At 49.3% G+C, this 18,093-nt stretch overlaps 1 protein-coding gene across 1 annotated transcript in view; it reads left to right on the forward strand.

Annotated features, from left to right (window-relative positions):
- GNA13 (G protein subunit alpha 13) overlaps nt 1-18,093 on the forward strand; it is a 72,952-nt gene that overhangs the window by 14,743 nt on the left and 40,116 nt on the right. Inside the window, exon 2 of the mRNA XM_082272213.1 lies at nt 5,615-5,841. Within this exon, the coding sequence (XP_082128339.1) occupies nt 5,615-5,841 (227 nt within the window). The remainder of the gene's footprint in view (nt 1-5,614; nt 5,842-18,093) is intronic.

Here is an 18,093-nt window from a genome sequence, read left to right on the forward strand (position 1 = left end):
GATGTTGTATCTGATCCTGCGTTTGTTATCCTGGGATCTGCCAGTTCTTCTCATTCAGGGTTTATAAAGCATCTGTGTGCGTGTGTAGGAGGCGGCCGGCATTCTGAGAGGCTGCGTGTCTCACCATGCCCGGAGTAATTAACATTATTTGTATCTGTGAGGTCACTGCAGTCTCTGCTGTCTATAGTCCCCAGAACACTCCTCCTGTGAACTGTTCACTTCACCTTTATATTCTGGGGTCCTCTGCCTGATTTTACCCTGCCCTAGCCTGCGTCCTGGTGGTCCGCCCCTCCTGTGCCCTGTCTTGTGCTTAGCACAGCACCCTGTTCTGCGCCTGGCTGCTCCTCCTGTGTTCGGCGAGGCTTCTCTTCCACCCTGTTCTGCACCCGGCTGCTCCTCCTGTGTTCGGCGAGGCTTCTCTTCCACCCTGTTCTGCACCCGGCTGCTCCTCCTGTGTCCGGCGAGGCTTCTCCTCCACCCCATCCTGTGCTCACCACAGCTGCTTCTCCTCCTGCACCCTGCCCTGTGCTCTGCTGGCTCTCCATCTGGATTATGTGTTCTCATCAGACATTCTCAGCATGCTGTAACTTTTTAGCACGCAGAGGGTTAATTGGTACAGCCACCCCCACGCTTTTAATCAGGTCTGAGTGTTTACAAGAGAGCGGCAATCAAATACCGATTACAAGCAGAGAATGTTTCCTGTCTGAAGTCAGATCACAAAAATAGTATTTGGTGGAGGGAAGTGCGCCGCGTCTCTGCTGATCTCACTATAGAGCTCACACATCACGTCACCAAGAACCCCTCCCCCCATGGAACTCACACTTCACGTCACCAAAAATCTCCACACCATGGAACACACACACCATGTGTCAGAATCTGCCCACCATGGAGCTCACATGTCACTAAGAATCCCCCCCCCACCATGGCACGCAAACGTCCCCTCACCAAGAACACCCCCCCCACTATGGAACTCGCATATCATGTCACCAAAAATCTCCACATCATGGATCACACAAACCATATCGCAGAGAATCTTCCCACCATAGAGCTCGCATGTCAGAGAATCCCCCCGCCATGGAGCTCACATGCCACGAGAATTTCAGCACCCCCCCGCCATGGAGCTCACATGCCACGAGAATTTCAGCACCCCCCCCCGCCATGGAGCTCACTTCAGCCATGGAGCTCACACATCGAGAATTCCCCCCCCTCTGGCCATGGAGCTCACGCATAGAGAATCCCCCCCCCCCCTTCGGCCATGGGAGCTCACACATCGAGAATCCCCCCCCCCCCCGGTCATGCAGCTCAGTGTCCAACTTGTCGTATAAAAACGTCATTACTTCCTGGACTTAAGACTGTTAGAGACAGGAATGAGTTCACCAGCTGAGCAAATTAGCATTCCTCCTGCAGCTGCCCTCCCCCTTTAGGAGATTGCTCCCACAATCCTTCTCAGGTGCATGTTTTTTCTATTCAATCAGTGATCAGTTCTCACTAAACACACATCCATAGATTCTTCACTTGGCAGAGTGTTCAGGAGCTGAGTGATCAGATAACAGCCTATGTGGATAGAACTGTAATATTGAAAACCGAAGTATGTTGTGGGTTCTGTAAAGCTCACCATACACTATTCAATTTTATTGTACAATCTACTTTTCCTTCACCATCAACTATGTAGTGCAAGGGCCTTCCTGATTGGATAGAGTGATTTGATGGGGTGTCGTCCTATTTAATATAGCTTTGGTAAATCTAAAGAAGATTGTACAGATTGTATAGCGTCTAGCCAGCCACCTTTTTATACACCTAAAATAGTTTCTCTTCTGATGCCATTAACGGCACAACAAATGTTGTACGTCGTATGCCCCCTGTATGTTGTACGTCGTATGCCCCCTGTATGTTGTACGTCGTATGTCCCCTGTATGTTGTACGTCGTATGTCCCCTGTATGTTGTACGTCGTATGCCCCCTGTATGTTGTACGTCGTATGCCCCCTGTATGTTGTACGTCGTATGCCCCCTGTATGTTGTGGTCTTTAAGGTGCCCATCTAATAGTTTTTTGAAACTATCGATGCTCCCCGCTGATATGACTGCTTGTGGAAGAGAATTCCACATCCTTACTGCTCTGACAGTAAAGAACCCCTTACGTATTTTTAGCTTGAACCGCCTTTCCTCTAGTTTTAGTGAGTGGCCACGTGTCTTATTGTATCTCCTTTCTCTGAATAGTTTGTTCCTTATGCTAGGGTCACCAGTACAGTATTTGTACATTGATATCATATCCCCCCTCAATCGTCTCTTCTCCAGAGAGAATAGGTTCAGTGCTTGTAGTCTTTCCTCATAGCTGATGTCCTCCATTCCCCTAATTATTTTTGTTGCCCTTCTCTTGACTCTCTCCAGTTCCAGCACATCCTTCCTGAGGACCGGTGCCCAGAACTGGACAGCATACTCCAGATGTGGCCGGACCAGAGTCTTGTAGAGTGGGAGAATAATCTCTTATTTCTGGAGTGAATCCCCTTTTTTATACATCCCAGTATTCTGTTGGCTTTGCTTGCGGCGGCTTGGCATTGCATGCCACTGCCAAGCCTGTTGTCTACCAGTACCCCCAGGTCCTTTTCCATCCTAGACTCACCCAGAGGTTCCCCCCCTAGTGAGTAACTTCCTTTCGTATTTCTGACGCCCAAGTGCATTATTTTACATTTCTCAACATTAAACCTCATCTGCCATGTAGTTGCCCACCCCATTTTTTTCAGGTCCGCTTGTAAGATTTCCACATCCTGCATAGAAGATATTGGCATGCGTTGTACTACATAATTGATGGGTGTTCAGGAGGTTGTACAATCAGATTTATAGTGTATGGTGAGCTTTACAGAACCCTGGACACAGTTCTGTTTTCTCTATCCACATAGGCTGTTATCTGATCGCTCAGCTCCTGCACACTCTGCCAAATGAATGTTCTATGGATGTGTATTTAGTAAGATCCCTGATTGCTTGGAGACCTGCACCTGAGGAGGTGCATGGGAGCGATCTCCGGGGGGGGGGGGGGGGCGCGGGTGGTAATCAGGTCAGCTGGTGAACGACTTCCTGTGTCCTAACGGTTTTCTCGTCGAAGTAACGAAGTGTTTTTATACAAGCTGGATGAGGGGAGGACTGTGTAGGATAAATAAAGCTTTTTATATTTACAGAAGAGAAGTATATTAACCACTTGCGGACCGCCCAACCGCAATTTACTGAGGACAGGGAAAGGGATATACTGGTACGTCGCTGTCTACTCCTGAGTAGGATGAACACAGCGGGAGCCTGTCAGCAGGTCCCAGCTAATGATACATGGCCACCGGACCTGCTGATCAGCTGTGCCCAATCACAGCTCTGCAAAGTTAGGCCCCTTTCACACTTTCTGGTCTGTTGGCGGACTCTGTTTATCTCAGTGGGGGATCGATCCGCTGATCCCCCACTGAGCAAGCGGATGACAGCTGTCTCCGTGCTGTGTGCGGAGACACAGTTGTCAGGTCCCCGCTGTTCTCTATGGGGGAATCGGATGAGAATGGACCGCCTGTCCGTTCTCATCTGATCCACTGGGCGGATGGAAAATAGGGTTTCCATCCATCCAGATTTGACGGATCGGATGTCAGCGGACATGTCTCCGCCCACATCCGATGCCCCATAGAGATGCATGGGGGGAACGGTCAGATCCGCCCAAAAAACGGACAGGCGGATCTGAACGGTCCGCCTGTGTGAAAGGGGCCTTGGGGATAAGAAACAAAGCTATGAAGTAAAACACAAATTGTTAGGGCCCCTTTCACACTGCTCTGCAGTAAAATCACATATGCGTTTTTAACCACAATTTTGCGGTTTCCGGTACGTCTCTAAACGCAATATTCCCCGCGCACACATTTAAGGAAAGTGTCTGTTCAGTATTGCTGGGTGCTGTAGTGACCATAGGCTGAAAACTGTGGATAATCAAAGAAATGTCATCGGCACACCAAGGATTCCTCAGAAGGGTCCAAAGATTTATTGTGCGGTCACATGATAAATATACAGCAACGTTTCGGAGCCTCGCAGCGCCCCTTCGTCAGGCAAGTGCGTTTCCGGTGCATTTGGGCTGCCTGTGAAAAATGAACACGTGACTCAAACGCACCAAAAATGCAAATCGCAGTGCGTTTTTATCATAAAGCTGTGTTTTTAGTGTAGTTTTTAAAAACGCACCAAAGATGCAGCATGCGGAACTTTTCAGAACGCCCCGCACCCAAAGGGAAACCTTTTTTTGCGTGTTTTTTTTTTTTTTTTTTTTACCTTGCAAGAAAATGGCCATCAGTGTGAAAGGGGCCTTAGGCGCAGGGATCACTTTGCTCACCCATAGATGTTAACCCCTTCCCAGCCAGTGTCCTATGTACAGTATTATCGCTGATCACTGTATTAGTCACTGATGTCACTTGTGCCCCCATTCCCTCACCATTCCACGAGTGTGCGTAATTTTAAAGCATGACATGTTTGGTATCTATTTACTCGGCGTAACATTATCTTTCACATTCTACAAAAAAAACAAAATTAGGCTAACTTTCTTTTTTTATTTTTTTATTTCTTTTATTTATTGAAAGTGTATTTCTTCCCCAAAAATCGAGTTTGAAAGACCACTGAGCAAATACTGTGACATAAAATATTGCAACAATCACCATTTTATTCTCTGGGGCAGGGGTGTCAAACCCAATTTCACAGAGGGTTGCATCAGCATTATGGTTGCCCTCAGGGCCGGTAGCATCTGTAAGACGATGTCCAGAGCACCCCACCTTACATCAGATGTCAAGAGCCCCCCCCTTATCAGAAGTGAAAAGTCCCCCACCCTCACATCACAGGGCACCCTCTTTATCTTGTGCTGCTTCCTGGAAGAAGCTGGAAAGCAGAAAGTGCAAGGTCTGGAGGAGAACCAGAGGAGGGCTAGAGTTTGCTGAATGCTGAGACCAGGGGAGGTAGAGCTGAGGTGGTGCTGCAGCTGAACAGAGAGGTACAGAATCTGTATGAGGAGTTCTGTTCTCCTCTCTGCTGCCGACTGCTGAGAGAAGGTAGGAACAGAGATGAGGGGGTAGCTGCAGGAGAGGTGCGAGGGCCACATGAAATGGCCTGGAGGGCCGCATTCGGCCCGCGGGCCTTGTGTTTGACACGCGTGCTCTAGGGTCTCTGCAAAAAAAAATATATATATATATTTTTGCCTCTTAGTTGTACTTTAATTCTTTGGAGCCGAAGCCTTTTTCTGACACTTGTTGCTTACAAAATCGGGATTTTTTTCCTAGAAAATTACTTGGAACCCCCAAATATATATATGTGTGTGTGTATATATGTGTATGTGTGTGTGTGTGTATATATATATATATATATATATATATATATATATATATATATATATATATATATATATATATATAGTGTGTGTGTGTGTGTATATGTATGTGTAATATATATATATCTTTGCTCCGCCCACTGCGTGCTGCTGTTTCTCGGTTTATCTGTGTTGTTGGATGGGGTGTGCTCTGTACAGGAATATTTTATAAGGAAATGTTTTGGGGGACATAAGTGGAACTGTCATTCTGTGTAGATAAAGTACTGACCCCCCCCCCCCCCTCTCTTTTCAGGTATCCGAGTGCTGGTGGACGCCCGCGAGAAGCTGCACATCCCCTGGGGGAACCCGTCCAATCAGAAACATGGAGAAGTGATGATGGCGTTTGACACGCGCTCGGCCATGGTGGTTCAGGGAATGGTGGAGACGCACATTTTCCTCACACACTTGTCGTGTATAAAGGCATTATGGGCAGATAGCGGCATTCAGCATGCATATGACCGGCGCCGAGAGTTCCAGCTGGTAAGAGGGCGGTTCTTTGACGCCTAATTGTGGTGTATTATTGGTTGATGTGATCACATGTACCCTCTGTTGTGTGAATGTGACGGTCCAGCCGTATTCTTCCATTGGAGTTCCTGGAAAAAAGGAACCTCAAGGATTCTCATTGCTCAGTGGAGTCAGGCGGCCATCGCTCACATTATGCACATGTTACGCAGCGCCAGACACCGTGCAGTGAGAAGGTGGAGGAAGATATGGGGGGGGGTGGGGGGTTATGGGATGGTGGAAGGATTAGAGGAGTTCAATATTTGGTAAAAGGTGAACCCGTCCTTTTTAATGTTATGTGAATGAGTAACTTTCTCACTGCTCATTAATAATGCACAGGTTTATAGAGCGTGGAATCAGCTGTGCGATCTCTACTGCCTGAATGTACTCCATTCTGCTATGGCTTAGGGGTGACTGTGCTGTTGGCATGGTTAGGCAGCTCCTGGCACCAGAAGGGTGGGAGGTTTTTCTTCCGAAGCTTGGTATAAGAATGGGGGCTAGTCAGTACGGAGTGTGGCACCTCAAGGGGACGGTGTCATTGTGCCTGACAAGCAGTTGGTGCACAGACCTGTTTGGGAAGAAGGTGGAACATTTCTCATTGTGAATAGATGCCCTCTGCTCCTGAAGCATCTTCTGTGAGGCTCCACTGAACCCTCATTAGGTGTCCTGAATTCTCTGGGGTGGCCTGTGCGCTGCGCCGCGGCCTCTGGGGTGGCCTGTGCGCTGCGCCGCGGCCTCTGGGGTGGCCTGTGCTCTGTGCCGCGGCCTCTGGTGTGACCTGTGCTCTGTGCCGCGGCCTCTGGTGTGGCCTGTGCTCTGTGCCGCGGCCTCTGGTGTGGCCTGTGCTCTGTGCCGCGGCCTCTGGTGTGGCCTGTGCTCTGTGCCGCGGCCTCTGGTGTGGCCTGTGCTCTGTGCCGCGGCCTCTGGTGTGGCCTGTGCTCTGTGCCGCGGCCTCTGGTGTGGCCTGTGCTCTGTGCCGCGGCCTCTGGTGTGGCCTGTGCTCTGTGCCGCGGCCTCTGGTGTGGCCTGTGCTCTGTGCCGCGGCCTCTGGGGTGGCCTGTGCTCTGTGCCGCGGCCTCTGGGGTGGCCTGTGCTCTGTGCCGCGGCCTCTGGGGTGGCCTGTGCGCTGCGCCGCGGCCTCTGGGGTGGCCTGTGCGCTGCGCCGCGGCCTCTGGGGTGGCCTGTGCGCTGCGCCGCGGCCTCTGGGGTGGCCTGTGCTCTGCGCCGCGGCCTCTGGGGTGGCCTGTGCTCTGCGCCGCGGCCTCTGGGGTGGCCTGTGCTCTGCGCCGCGGCCTCTGGGGTGGCCTGTGCTCTGCGCCGCGGCCTCTGGGGTGGCCTGTGCTCTGCGCCGCGGCCTCTGGGGTGGCCTGTGCTCTGCGCCGCGGCCTCTGGGGTGGCCTGTGCTCTGCGCCGCGGCCTCTGGGGTGGCCTGTGCTCTGCGCCGCGGCCTCTGGGGTGGCCTGTGCTCTGCGCCGCGGCCTCTGGGGTGGCCTGTGCTCTGCGCCGCGGCCTCTGGGGTGGCCTGTGCTCTGCGCCGCGGCCTCTGGGGTGGCCTGTGCTCTGCGCCGCGGCCTCTGGGGTGGCCTGTGCGCTGCGCCGCGGCCTCTGGGGTGGCCTGTGCGCTGCGCCGCGGCCTCTGGGGTGGCCTGTAAGCTGCGCCGCGGCCTCTGGGGTGGCCTGTGCAGGAGGCGCTCATGTATATTTAGCTGTGTTTTTGGAGTCAGGGTTTGCTTGTTCTGGTGATGAGTGAATGGGGCTGACTTGGGCTTCTTTCATATATGTGCGAATTTGGATGAGTCTTGAACCCCATGAGAAGTGAACTTGGCAGTTTTTTCTATGCAGCCGGTTCATAAATTTCTGGTGCAGCAGCATGAAGATGAATTCTCTCTGAATGTACCCAGTTGAGCAGGCATTTTCCAGCACTTTTTGTTTTACATGTGAAAATCTGGTGGGGGTTTTTTATGCTAGAAAATTAAAACCCCCCCAAACATTATATATACAGTGGGTACGGAAAGTATTCAGACCCCCTTAAATTTTTCACTCTTTGTTATATTGCAGCCATTTGCTAAAATCATTTAAGTTCATTCTTCTTCCTCATGAATGTACACATAGCACCCCATACTGACAGAAAAACACAGAATTGTTGACATTGTTGCAGATTTATTAAAAAAGAAAAACTGAAATATCACATGGTCCTAAGTATTCAGACCCTTTGCTGTGACACTCATATATTTAACTCAGGTGCTTTCCATTTCTTCTGATCATCCTTGAGATGGTTCTACACCTTCATTTGAGTCCAGCTGTGTTTGATTATACTGATTGGACTTGATTAGGAAAGCCACACACCTGTCTATATAAGACCTTCCAGATCACAATGCATGTCAGAGCAAATGAGAATCATGAGGTCAAAGGAACTGCCTGAAGAGCTCAGAGACAGAATTGTGGCAAGGCACAGATCTGGCCAAGGTTACAAAAAGATATCTGCTGCACTTAAGGTTCCTAAGAGCACAGTGGCCTCCATAATCCTCAAATGGAAGACGTTTGGGACGACCAGAACCCTTCCTAGAGCTGGCCGTCCGGCCAAACTGAGCTATCGGGGGAGAAGAGCCTTGGTGAGAGAGGTAAAGAAGAACCCAAAGATCACTGTGGCTGAGCTCCAGAGATGCAGTCAGATGGGAGAAAGTTGTAGAAAGTCAACCATCACTGCAGCCCTCCACCAGTCGGGGATTATTGGCAGAGTGGCCCGACGGAAGCCTCTCCTCAGTGTAAGACACATGAAAGCCCGCATGGAGTTTGCTAAAAAAACACCTGAAGGACTCCAAGATGGTGAGAAATAAGATTCTCTGGTCTGATGAGACCAAAATAGAACTTTTTGGCCTTAATTCTAAGCGGTATGTGTGGAGAAAACCAGGCACTGCTCATCACCTGTCCAATACAGTCCCAACAGTGAAGCATGGTGGTGGCAGCATCATGCTGTGGGGGTGTTTTTCAGCTGCAGGGACAGGACGACTGGTTGCAATCGAGGGAAAGATGAATGCGGCCAAGTACAGGGATATCCTGGACAAAAACCTTCTCCAGAGTGCTCTGGACCTCAGACTGGGCCGAAGGTTTACCTTCCAACAAGACAATGACCCTAAGCACACAGCTAAAATAACGAAGGAGTGGCTTCACAACAACTCCGTGACTGTTCTTGAATGGCCCAGCCAGAGCCCTGACTTAAACCCAATTGAGCATCTCTGGAGAGACCTAAAAATGTCCGTCCACCAACGTTTACCATCCAACCTGACAGAACTGGAGAGGATCTGCAAGGAGGAATGGCAGAGGATCCCCAAATCCAGGTGTGAAAGACTTGTTGCATCTTTCCCAAAAAGACTCCTGGCTGTATTAGATCAAAAGGGGGCTTCTACTAAATACTGAGCAAAGGGTCTGAATACTTAGGACCAAGTGATATTTCAGTTTTTCTTTTTTAATAAATCTGCAACAATGTCAACAATTCTGTGTTTTTCTGTCAGTATGGGGTGCTATGTGTACATTCATGAGGAAGAAGAATGGCTGCAATATAACAAAGAGTGAAAAATTTAAGGGGGTCTGAATACTTTCCGTACCCACTGTATAATTTTTTAATTTTTTATTGGAGGGATCGGGGGGAATGTGACAGTAATAGGAGTGACAGGTACTCTATATGGAGGGATCGGGGAGGAATGTGACAGTAATAGGAGTGACAGGTACTCTTTATGGAGGGATCGGGAGGAATGTGACAGTAATAGGCAGTGACAGGTACTCTTTATGGAGGGATCGGGGGGAATGTGACAGTAATAGGAGTGACAGGTACTCTTTATGGAGGGATCGGGGGGAATGTGACAGTAATAGGCAGTGACAGGTACTCTTTATGGAGGGATCGGGGGGAATGTGACAGTAATAGACAGTGACAGGTACTCTTTATGGAGGGATCGGGGGGAATGTGACAGTAATAGGAGTGACAGGTACTCTTTATGGAGGGATCGGGGGGAATGTGACAGTAATAGGAGTGACAGGTACTCTTTATGGAGGGATCGGGGGAATGTGACAGTAATAGGAGTGACAGGTACTCTTTATGGAGGGATCGGGGGGAATGTGACAGTAATAGGAGTGACAGGTACTCTTTATGGAGGGATCGGGGGGAATGTGACAGTAATAGGCAGTGACAGGTACTCTTTATGGAGGGATCGGGGGAATGTGACAGTAATAGGCAGTGACAGGTACTCTTTATGGAGGGATCGGGGGGAATGTGACAGTAATAGGAGTGACAGGTACTCTTTATGGAGGGATCGGGGGGAATGTGACAGTAATAGGCAGTGACAGGTACTCTTTATGGAGGGATCGGGGGAATGTGACAGTAATAGGCAGTGACAGGTACTCTTTATGGAGGGATCGGGGGGAATGTGACAGTAATAGGCAGTGACAGGTACTCTTTATGGAGGGATCGGGGGGAATGTGACAGTAATACGCAGTGACAGGTACTCTTTATGGAGGGATCGGGGAGGAATGTGACAGTAATAGCAGTGACAGGTACTCTTTATGGAGGGATCGGGGGGAATGTGACAGTAATAGGCAGTGACAGGTACTCTTTATGGAGGGATCGGGGGGAATGTGACAGTAATAGGAGTGACAGGTACTCTTTATGGAGGGATCGGGGGGGGAATGTGACAGTAATAGGCAGTGACAGGTACTCTTTATGGAGGGATCGGGGGGAATGTGACAGTAATAGGAGTGACAGGTACTCTTTATGGAGGGATCGGGGGGAATGTGACAGTAATAGGAGTGACAGGTACTCTTTATGGAGGGATCGGGGGGAATGTGACAGTAATAGGAGTGACAGGTACTCTTTATGGAGGGATCGGGGGATGTGACAGTAATAGGAGTGACAGGTACTCTTTATGGAGGGATCGGGGGGAATGTGACAGTAATAGGCGTGACAGGTACTCTTTATGGAGGTATCGGGGAATGTGACAGTAATAGGAGTGACAGGTACTCTTTATGGAGGGATCGGGGGAGGAATGTGACAGTAATAGGAGTGACAGGTACTCTTTATGGAGGGATCGGGGGGATGTGACAGTAATAGGCAGTGACAGGTACTCTTTATGGAGGGATCGGGGGATGTGACAGTAATAGGAGTGACAGGTACTCTTTATGGAGGGATCGGGGGGAATGTGACAGTAATAGGCGTGACAGGTACTCTTTATGGAGGGATCGGGGAATGTGACAGTAATAGGAGTGACAGGTACTCTTTATGGAGGGATCGGGGGATGTGACAGTAATAGGAGTGACAGGTACTCTTTATGGAGGGATCGGGGGGAATGTGACAGTAATAGGAGTGACAGGTACTCTTTATGGAGGGATCGGGGGGAATGTGACAGGTACTCTTTATGGAGGGATCGGGGAATGTGACAGTAATAGGAGTGACAGGTACTCTTTATGGAGGGATCGGGGGGAATGTGACAGTAATAGGAGTGACAGGTACTCTTTATGGAGGGATCGGGGGATGTGACAGTAATAGGAGTGACAGGTACTCTTTATGGAGGGATCGGGGGGGAATGTGACAGTAATAGGAGTGACAGGTACTCTTTATGGAGGGATCGGGGGAATGTGACAGTAATAGCAGTGACAGGTACTCTTTATGGAGGGATCGGGGGATGTGACAGTAATAGGAGTGACAGGTACTCTTTATGGAGGGATCGGGGAATGTGACAGTAATAGGAGTGACAGGTACTCTTTATGGAGGGATCGGGGGAGGAATGTGACAGTAATAGGAGTGACAGGTACTCTTTATGGAGGGATCGGGGGGAATGTGACAGTAATAGGAGTGACAGGTACTCTTTATGGAGGGATCGGGGAGGAATGTGACAGTAATAGCAGTGACAGGTACTCTTTATGGAGGGATCGGGGAATGTGACAGTAATAGGAGTGACAGGTACTCTTTATGGAGGGATCGGGGGAGGAATGTGACAGTAATAGGAGTGACAGGTACTCTTTATGGAGGGATCGGGGGGAATGTGACAGTAATAGGAGTGACAGGTACTCTTTATGGAGGGATCGGGGAGGAATGTGACAGTAATAGGAGTGACAGGTACTCTTTATGGAGGGATCGGGGGGAATGTGACAGTAATTGGAGTGACAGGTACTCTTTATGGAGGGATCGGGGGGAATGTGACAGTAATAGCAGTGACAGGTACTCTTTATGGAGGGATCGGGGGGAATGTGACAGTAATAGGAGTGACAGGTACTCTTTATGGAGGGATCGGGGAGGAATGTGACAGTAATAGCAGTGACAGGTACTCTTTATGGAGGGATCGGGGGGAATGTGACAGTAATAGGCGTGACAGGTACTCTTTATGGAGGGATCGGGGGGAATGTGACAGTAATAGGAGTGACAGGTACTCTTTATGGAGGGATCGGGGGGAATGTGACAGTAATAGGAGTGACAGGTACTCTTTATGGAGGGATCGGGGAATGTGACAGTAATAGGAGTGACAGGTACTCTTTATGGAGGGATCGGGGGGGAATGTGACAGTAATAGGAGTGACAGGTACTCTTTATGGAGGGATCGGGGGAGGAATGTGACAGTAATAGCAGTGACAGGTACTCTTTATGGAGGGATCGGGGGAGGAATGTGACAGTAATAGGAGTGACAGGTACTCTTTATGGAGGGATCGGGGGGAATGTGACAGTAATAGCAGTGACAGGTACTCTTTATGGAGGGATCGGGGGAATGTGACAGTAATAGGCAGTGACAGGTACTCTTTATGGAGGGATCGGGGGGGGATGTGACAGTAATAGGCAGTGACAGGTACTCTTTATTAAGGGATTGGGAGGAATGTGACAGTAATAGCAGTGACAGGTACTCTTTATGGAGGGATCGGGGGAATGTGACAGTAATAGGAGTGACAGGTACTCTTTATTAAGGGATTGGGAGGAATGTGACAGTAATAGGAGTGACAGGTACTCTTTATGGAGGGATCGGGGAATGTGACAGTAATAGGAGTGACAGGTACTCTTTATGGAGGGATCGGGGGAGGAATGTGACAGTAATAGGAGTGACAGGTACTCTTTATGGAGGGATCGGGGGGAATGTGACAGTAATAGGAGTGACAGGTACTCTTTATGGAGGGATCGGGGAGGAATGTGACAGTAATAGCAGTGACAGGTACTCTTTATGGAGGGATCGGGGAATGTGACAGTAATAGGAGTGACAGGTACTCTTTATGGAGGGATCGGGGGAGGAATGTGACAGTAATAGGAGTGACAGGTACTCTTTATGGAGGGATCGGGGGGAATGTGACAGTAATAGGAGTGACAGGTACTCTTTATGGAGGGATCGGGGAGGAATGTGACAGTAATAGGAGTGACAGGTACTCTTTATGGAGGGATCGGGGGGAATGTGACAGTAATTGGAGTGACAGGTACTCTTTATGGAGGGATCGGGAGGAATGTGACAGTAATAGGAGTGACAGGTACTCTTTATGGAGGGATCGGGGGGAATGTGACAGTAATAGGAGTGACAGGTACTCTTTATGGAGGGATCGGGGAGGAATGTGACAGTAATAGCAGTGACAGGTACTCTTTATGGAGGGATCGGGGGGAATGTGACAGTAATAGGCGTGACAGGTACTCTTTATGGAGGGATCGGGTGGAATGTGACAGTAATAGGAGTGACAGGTACTCTTTATGGAGGGATCGGGGGGAATGTGACAGTAATAGGAGTGACAGGTACTCTTTATGGAGGGATCGGGGAATGTGACAGTAATAGGAGTGACAGGTACTCTTTATGGAGGGATCGGGGGGGAATGTGACAGTAATAGGAGTGACAGGTACTCTTTATGGAGGGATCGGGGGAGGAATGTGACAGTAATAGCAGTGACAGGTACTCTTTATGGAGGGATCGGGGGAGGAATGTGACAGTAATAGGAGTGACAGGTACTCTTTATGGAGGGATCGGGGGGAATGTGACAGTAATAGCAGTGACAGGTACTCTTTATGGAGGGATCGGGGGAATGTGACAGTAATAGGCAGTGACAGGTACTCTTTATGGAGGGATCGGGGGGGGATGTGACAGTAATAGGCAGTGACAGGTACTCTTTATTAAGGGATTGGGAGGAATGTGACAGTAATAGCAGTGACAGGTACTCTTTATGGAGGGATCGGGGGAATGTGACAGTAATAGGAGTGACAGGTACTCTTTATTAAGGGATTGGGAGGAATGTGACAGTAATAGGAGTGACAGGTACTCTTTATGGAGGGATCGGGGGAATGTGACAGTAATAGGAGTGACAGGTACTCTTTATTAAGGGATCGGGAGGAATGTGACAGTAATAGCAGTGACAGGTACTCTTTATGGAGGGATCGGGGGGAATGTGACAGTAATAGGCAGTGACAGGTACTCTTTATGGAGGGATCGGGAGGAATGTGACAGTAATAGGATGGACAGGTACTCTTTATGGAGGGATCGGGGGGATGTGACAGTAATAGGAGTGACAGGTACTCTTTATGGAGGGATCGGGGGGATGTGACAGTAATAGGAGTGACAGGTACTCTTTATGGAGGGATCGGGGGATGTGACAGTAATAGGAGTGACAGGTACTCTTTATGGAGGGATCGGGGGGAATGTGACAGTAATAGGAGTGACAGGTACTCTTTATGGAGGGATCGGGGGGAATGTGACAGTAATAGGCAGTGACAGGTACTCTTTATGGAGGGATCGGGGGAATGTGACAGTAATAGGCAGTGACAGGTACTCTTTATAGAGGGATCGGGGGGAATGTGACAGTAATAGGAGTGACAGGTACTCTTTATGGAGGGATCGGGGGGAATGTGACAGTAATAGGAGTGACAGGTACTCTTTATGGAGGGATCGGGGGATGTGACAGTAATAGGAGTGACCGGTACTCTTTATGGAGGGATCGGGGGGAATGTGACAGTAATATGCAGTGACAGGTACTCTTTATGGAGGGATCGGGGGGAATGTGACAGTAATAGGAGTGACAGGTACTCTTTATGGAGGGATCGGGGGGAATGTGACAGTAATAGCAGTGACAGGTACTCTTTATGGAGGGATCGGGGGGAATGTGACAGTAATAGGCAGTGACAGGTACTCTTTATGGAGGGATCGGGGGAATGTGACAGTAATAGACAGTGACAGGTACTCTTTATGGAGGGATCAGGGGGAATGTGACAGTAATAGCAGTGACAGGTACTCTTTATGGAGGGATCGGGGGGAATGTGACAGTAATAGGAGTGACAGGTACTCTTTATGGAGGGATCGGGGGGAATGTGACAGTAATAGGAGTGACAGGTACTCTTTATGGAGGGATCGGGGGATGTGACAGTAATAGGAGTGACAGGTACTCTTTATGGAGGGATCGGGGGGAATGTGACAGTAATAGGAGTGACAGGTACTCTTTATGGAGGGATCAGGGGGAATGTGACAGTAATAGCAGTGACAGGTACTCTTTATGGAGGGATCGGGGGGAATGTGACAGTAATAGGAGTGACAGGTACTCTTTATGGAGGGATCGGGGGGAATGTGACAGTAATAGGAGTGACAGGTACTCTTTATGGAGGGATCGGGGGGAATGTGACAGTAATAGGAGTGACAGGTACTCTTTATGGAGGGATCGGGGGGAATGTGACAGTAATAGGAGTGACAGGTACTCTTTATGGAGGGATCGGGGGATGTGACAGTAATAGGAGTGACAGGTACTCTTTATGGAGGGATCGGGGGGAATGTGACAGTAATAGGCGTGACAGGTACTCTTTATGGAGGTATCGGGGAATGTGACAGTAATAGGAGTGACAGGTACTCTTTATGGAGGGATCGGGGGAGGAATGTGACAGTAATAGGAGTGACAGGTACTCTTTATGGAGGGATCGGGGGGATGTGACAGTAATAGGCAGTGACAGGTACTCTTTATGGAGGGATCGGGGGATGTGACAGTAATAGGAGTGACAGGTACTCTTTATGGAGGGATCGGGGGGAATGTGACAGTAATAGGCGTGACAGGTACTCTTTATGGAGGGATCGGGGAATGTGACAGTAATAGGAGTGACAGGTACTCTTTATGGAGGGATCGGGGGATGTGACAGTAATAGGAGTGACAGGTACTCTTTATGGAGGGATCGGGGGGAATGTGACAGTAATAGGAGTGACAGGTACTCTTTATGGAGGGATCGGGGGGAATGTGACAGGTACTCTTTATGGAGGGATCGGGGAATGTGACAGTAATAGGAGTGACAGGTACTCTTTATGGAGGGATCGGGGGGAATGTGACAGTAATAGGAGTGACAGGTACTCTTTATGGAGGGATCGGGGGATGTGACAGTAATAGGAGTGACAGGTACTCTTTATGGAGGGATCGGGGGGGAATGTGACAGTAATAGGAGTGACAGGTACTCTTTATGGAGGGATCGGGGGAATGTGACAGTAATAGCAGTGACAGGTACTCTTTATGGAGGGATCGGGGGATGTGACAGTAATAGGAGTGACAGGTACTCTTTATGGAGGGATCGGGGAATGTGACAGTAATAGGAGTGACAGGTACTCTTTATGGAGGGATCGGGGGAGGAATGTGACAGTAATAGGAGTGACAGGTACTCTTTATGGAGGGATCGGGGGGAATGTGACAGTAATAGGAGTGACAGGTACTCTTTATGGAGGGATCGGGGAGGAATGTGACAGTAATAGCAGTGACAGGTACTCTTTATGGAGGGATCGGGGAATGTGACAGTAATAGGAGTGACAGGTACTCTTTATGGAGGGATCGGGGGAGGAATGTGACAGTAATAGGAGTGACAGGTACTCTTTATGGAGGGATCGGGGGGAATGTGACAGTAATAGGAGTGACAGGTACTCTTTATGGAGGGATCGGGGAGGAATGTGACAGTAATAGGAGTGACAGGTACTCTTTATGGAGGGATCGGGGGGAATGTGACAGTAATTGGAGTGACAGGTACTCTTTATGGAGGGATCGGGGGGAATGTGACAGTAATAGCAGTGACAGGTACTCTTTATGGAGGGATCGGGGGGAATGTGACAGTAATAGGAGTGACAGGTACTCTTTATGGAGGGATCGGGGAGGAATGTGACAGTAATAGCAGTGACAGGTACTCTTTATGGAGGGATCGGGGGGAATGTGACAGTAATAGGCGTGACAGGTACTCTTTATGGAGGGATCGGGGGGAATGTGACAGTAATAGGAGTGACAGGTACTCTTTATGGAGGGATCGGGGGGAATGTGACAGTAATAGGAGTGACAGGTACTCTTTATGGAGGGATCGGGGAATGTGACAGTAATAGGAGTGACAGGTACTCTTTATGGAGGGATCGGGGGGGAATGTGACAGTAATAGGAGTGACAGGTACTCTTTATGGAGGGATCGGGGGAGGAATGTGACAGTAATAGCAGTGACAGGTACTCTTTATGGAGGGATCGGGGGAGGAATGTGACAGTAATAGGAGTGACAGGTACTCTTTATGGAGGGATCGGGGGGAATGTGACAGTAATAGCAGTGACAGGTACTCTTTATGGAGGGATCGGGGGAATGTGACAGTAATAGGCAGTGACAGGTACTCTTTATGGAGGGATCGGGGGGGGATGTGACAGTAATAGGCAGTGACAGGTACTCTTTATTAAGGGATTGGGAGGAATGTGACAGTAATAGCAGTGACAGGTACTCTTTATGGAGGGATCGGGGGAATGTGACAGTAATAGGAGTGACAGGTACTCTTTATTAAGGGATTGGGAGGAATGTGACAGTAATAGGAGTGACAGGTACTCTTTATGGAGGGATCGGGGAATGTGACAGTAATAGGAGTGACAGGTACTCTTTATGGAGGGATCGGGGGAGGAATGTGACAGTAATAGGAGTGACAGGTACTCTTTATGGAGGGATCGGGGGGAATGTGACAGTAATAGGAGTGACAGGTACTCTTTATGGAGGGATCGGGGAGGAATGTGACAGTAATAGCAGTGACAGGTACTCTTTATGGAGGGATCGGGGAATGTGACAGTAATAGGAGTGACAGGTACTCTTTATGGAGGGATCGGGGGAGGAATGTGACAGTAATAGGAGTGACAGGTACTCTTTATGGAGGGATCGGGGGGAATGTGACAGTAATAGGAGTGACAGGTACTCTTTATGGAGGGATCGGGGAGGAATGTGACAGTAATAGGAGTGACAGGTACTCTTTATGGAGGGA

The sequence above is a fragment of the Pelophylax lessonae genome (genome assembly GCF_965119305.1).
Source record: "Pelophylax lessonae genome assembly, chromosome: 11".
NCBI classification, from domain to species: Eukaryota; Metazoa; Chordata; class Amphibia; order Anura; family Ranidae; genus Pelophylax; species Pelophylax lessonae.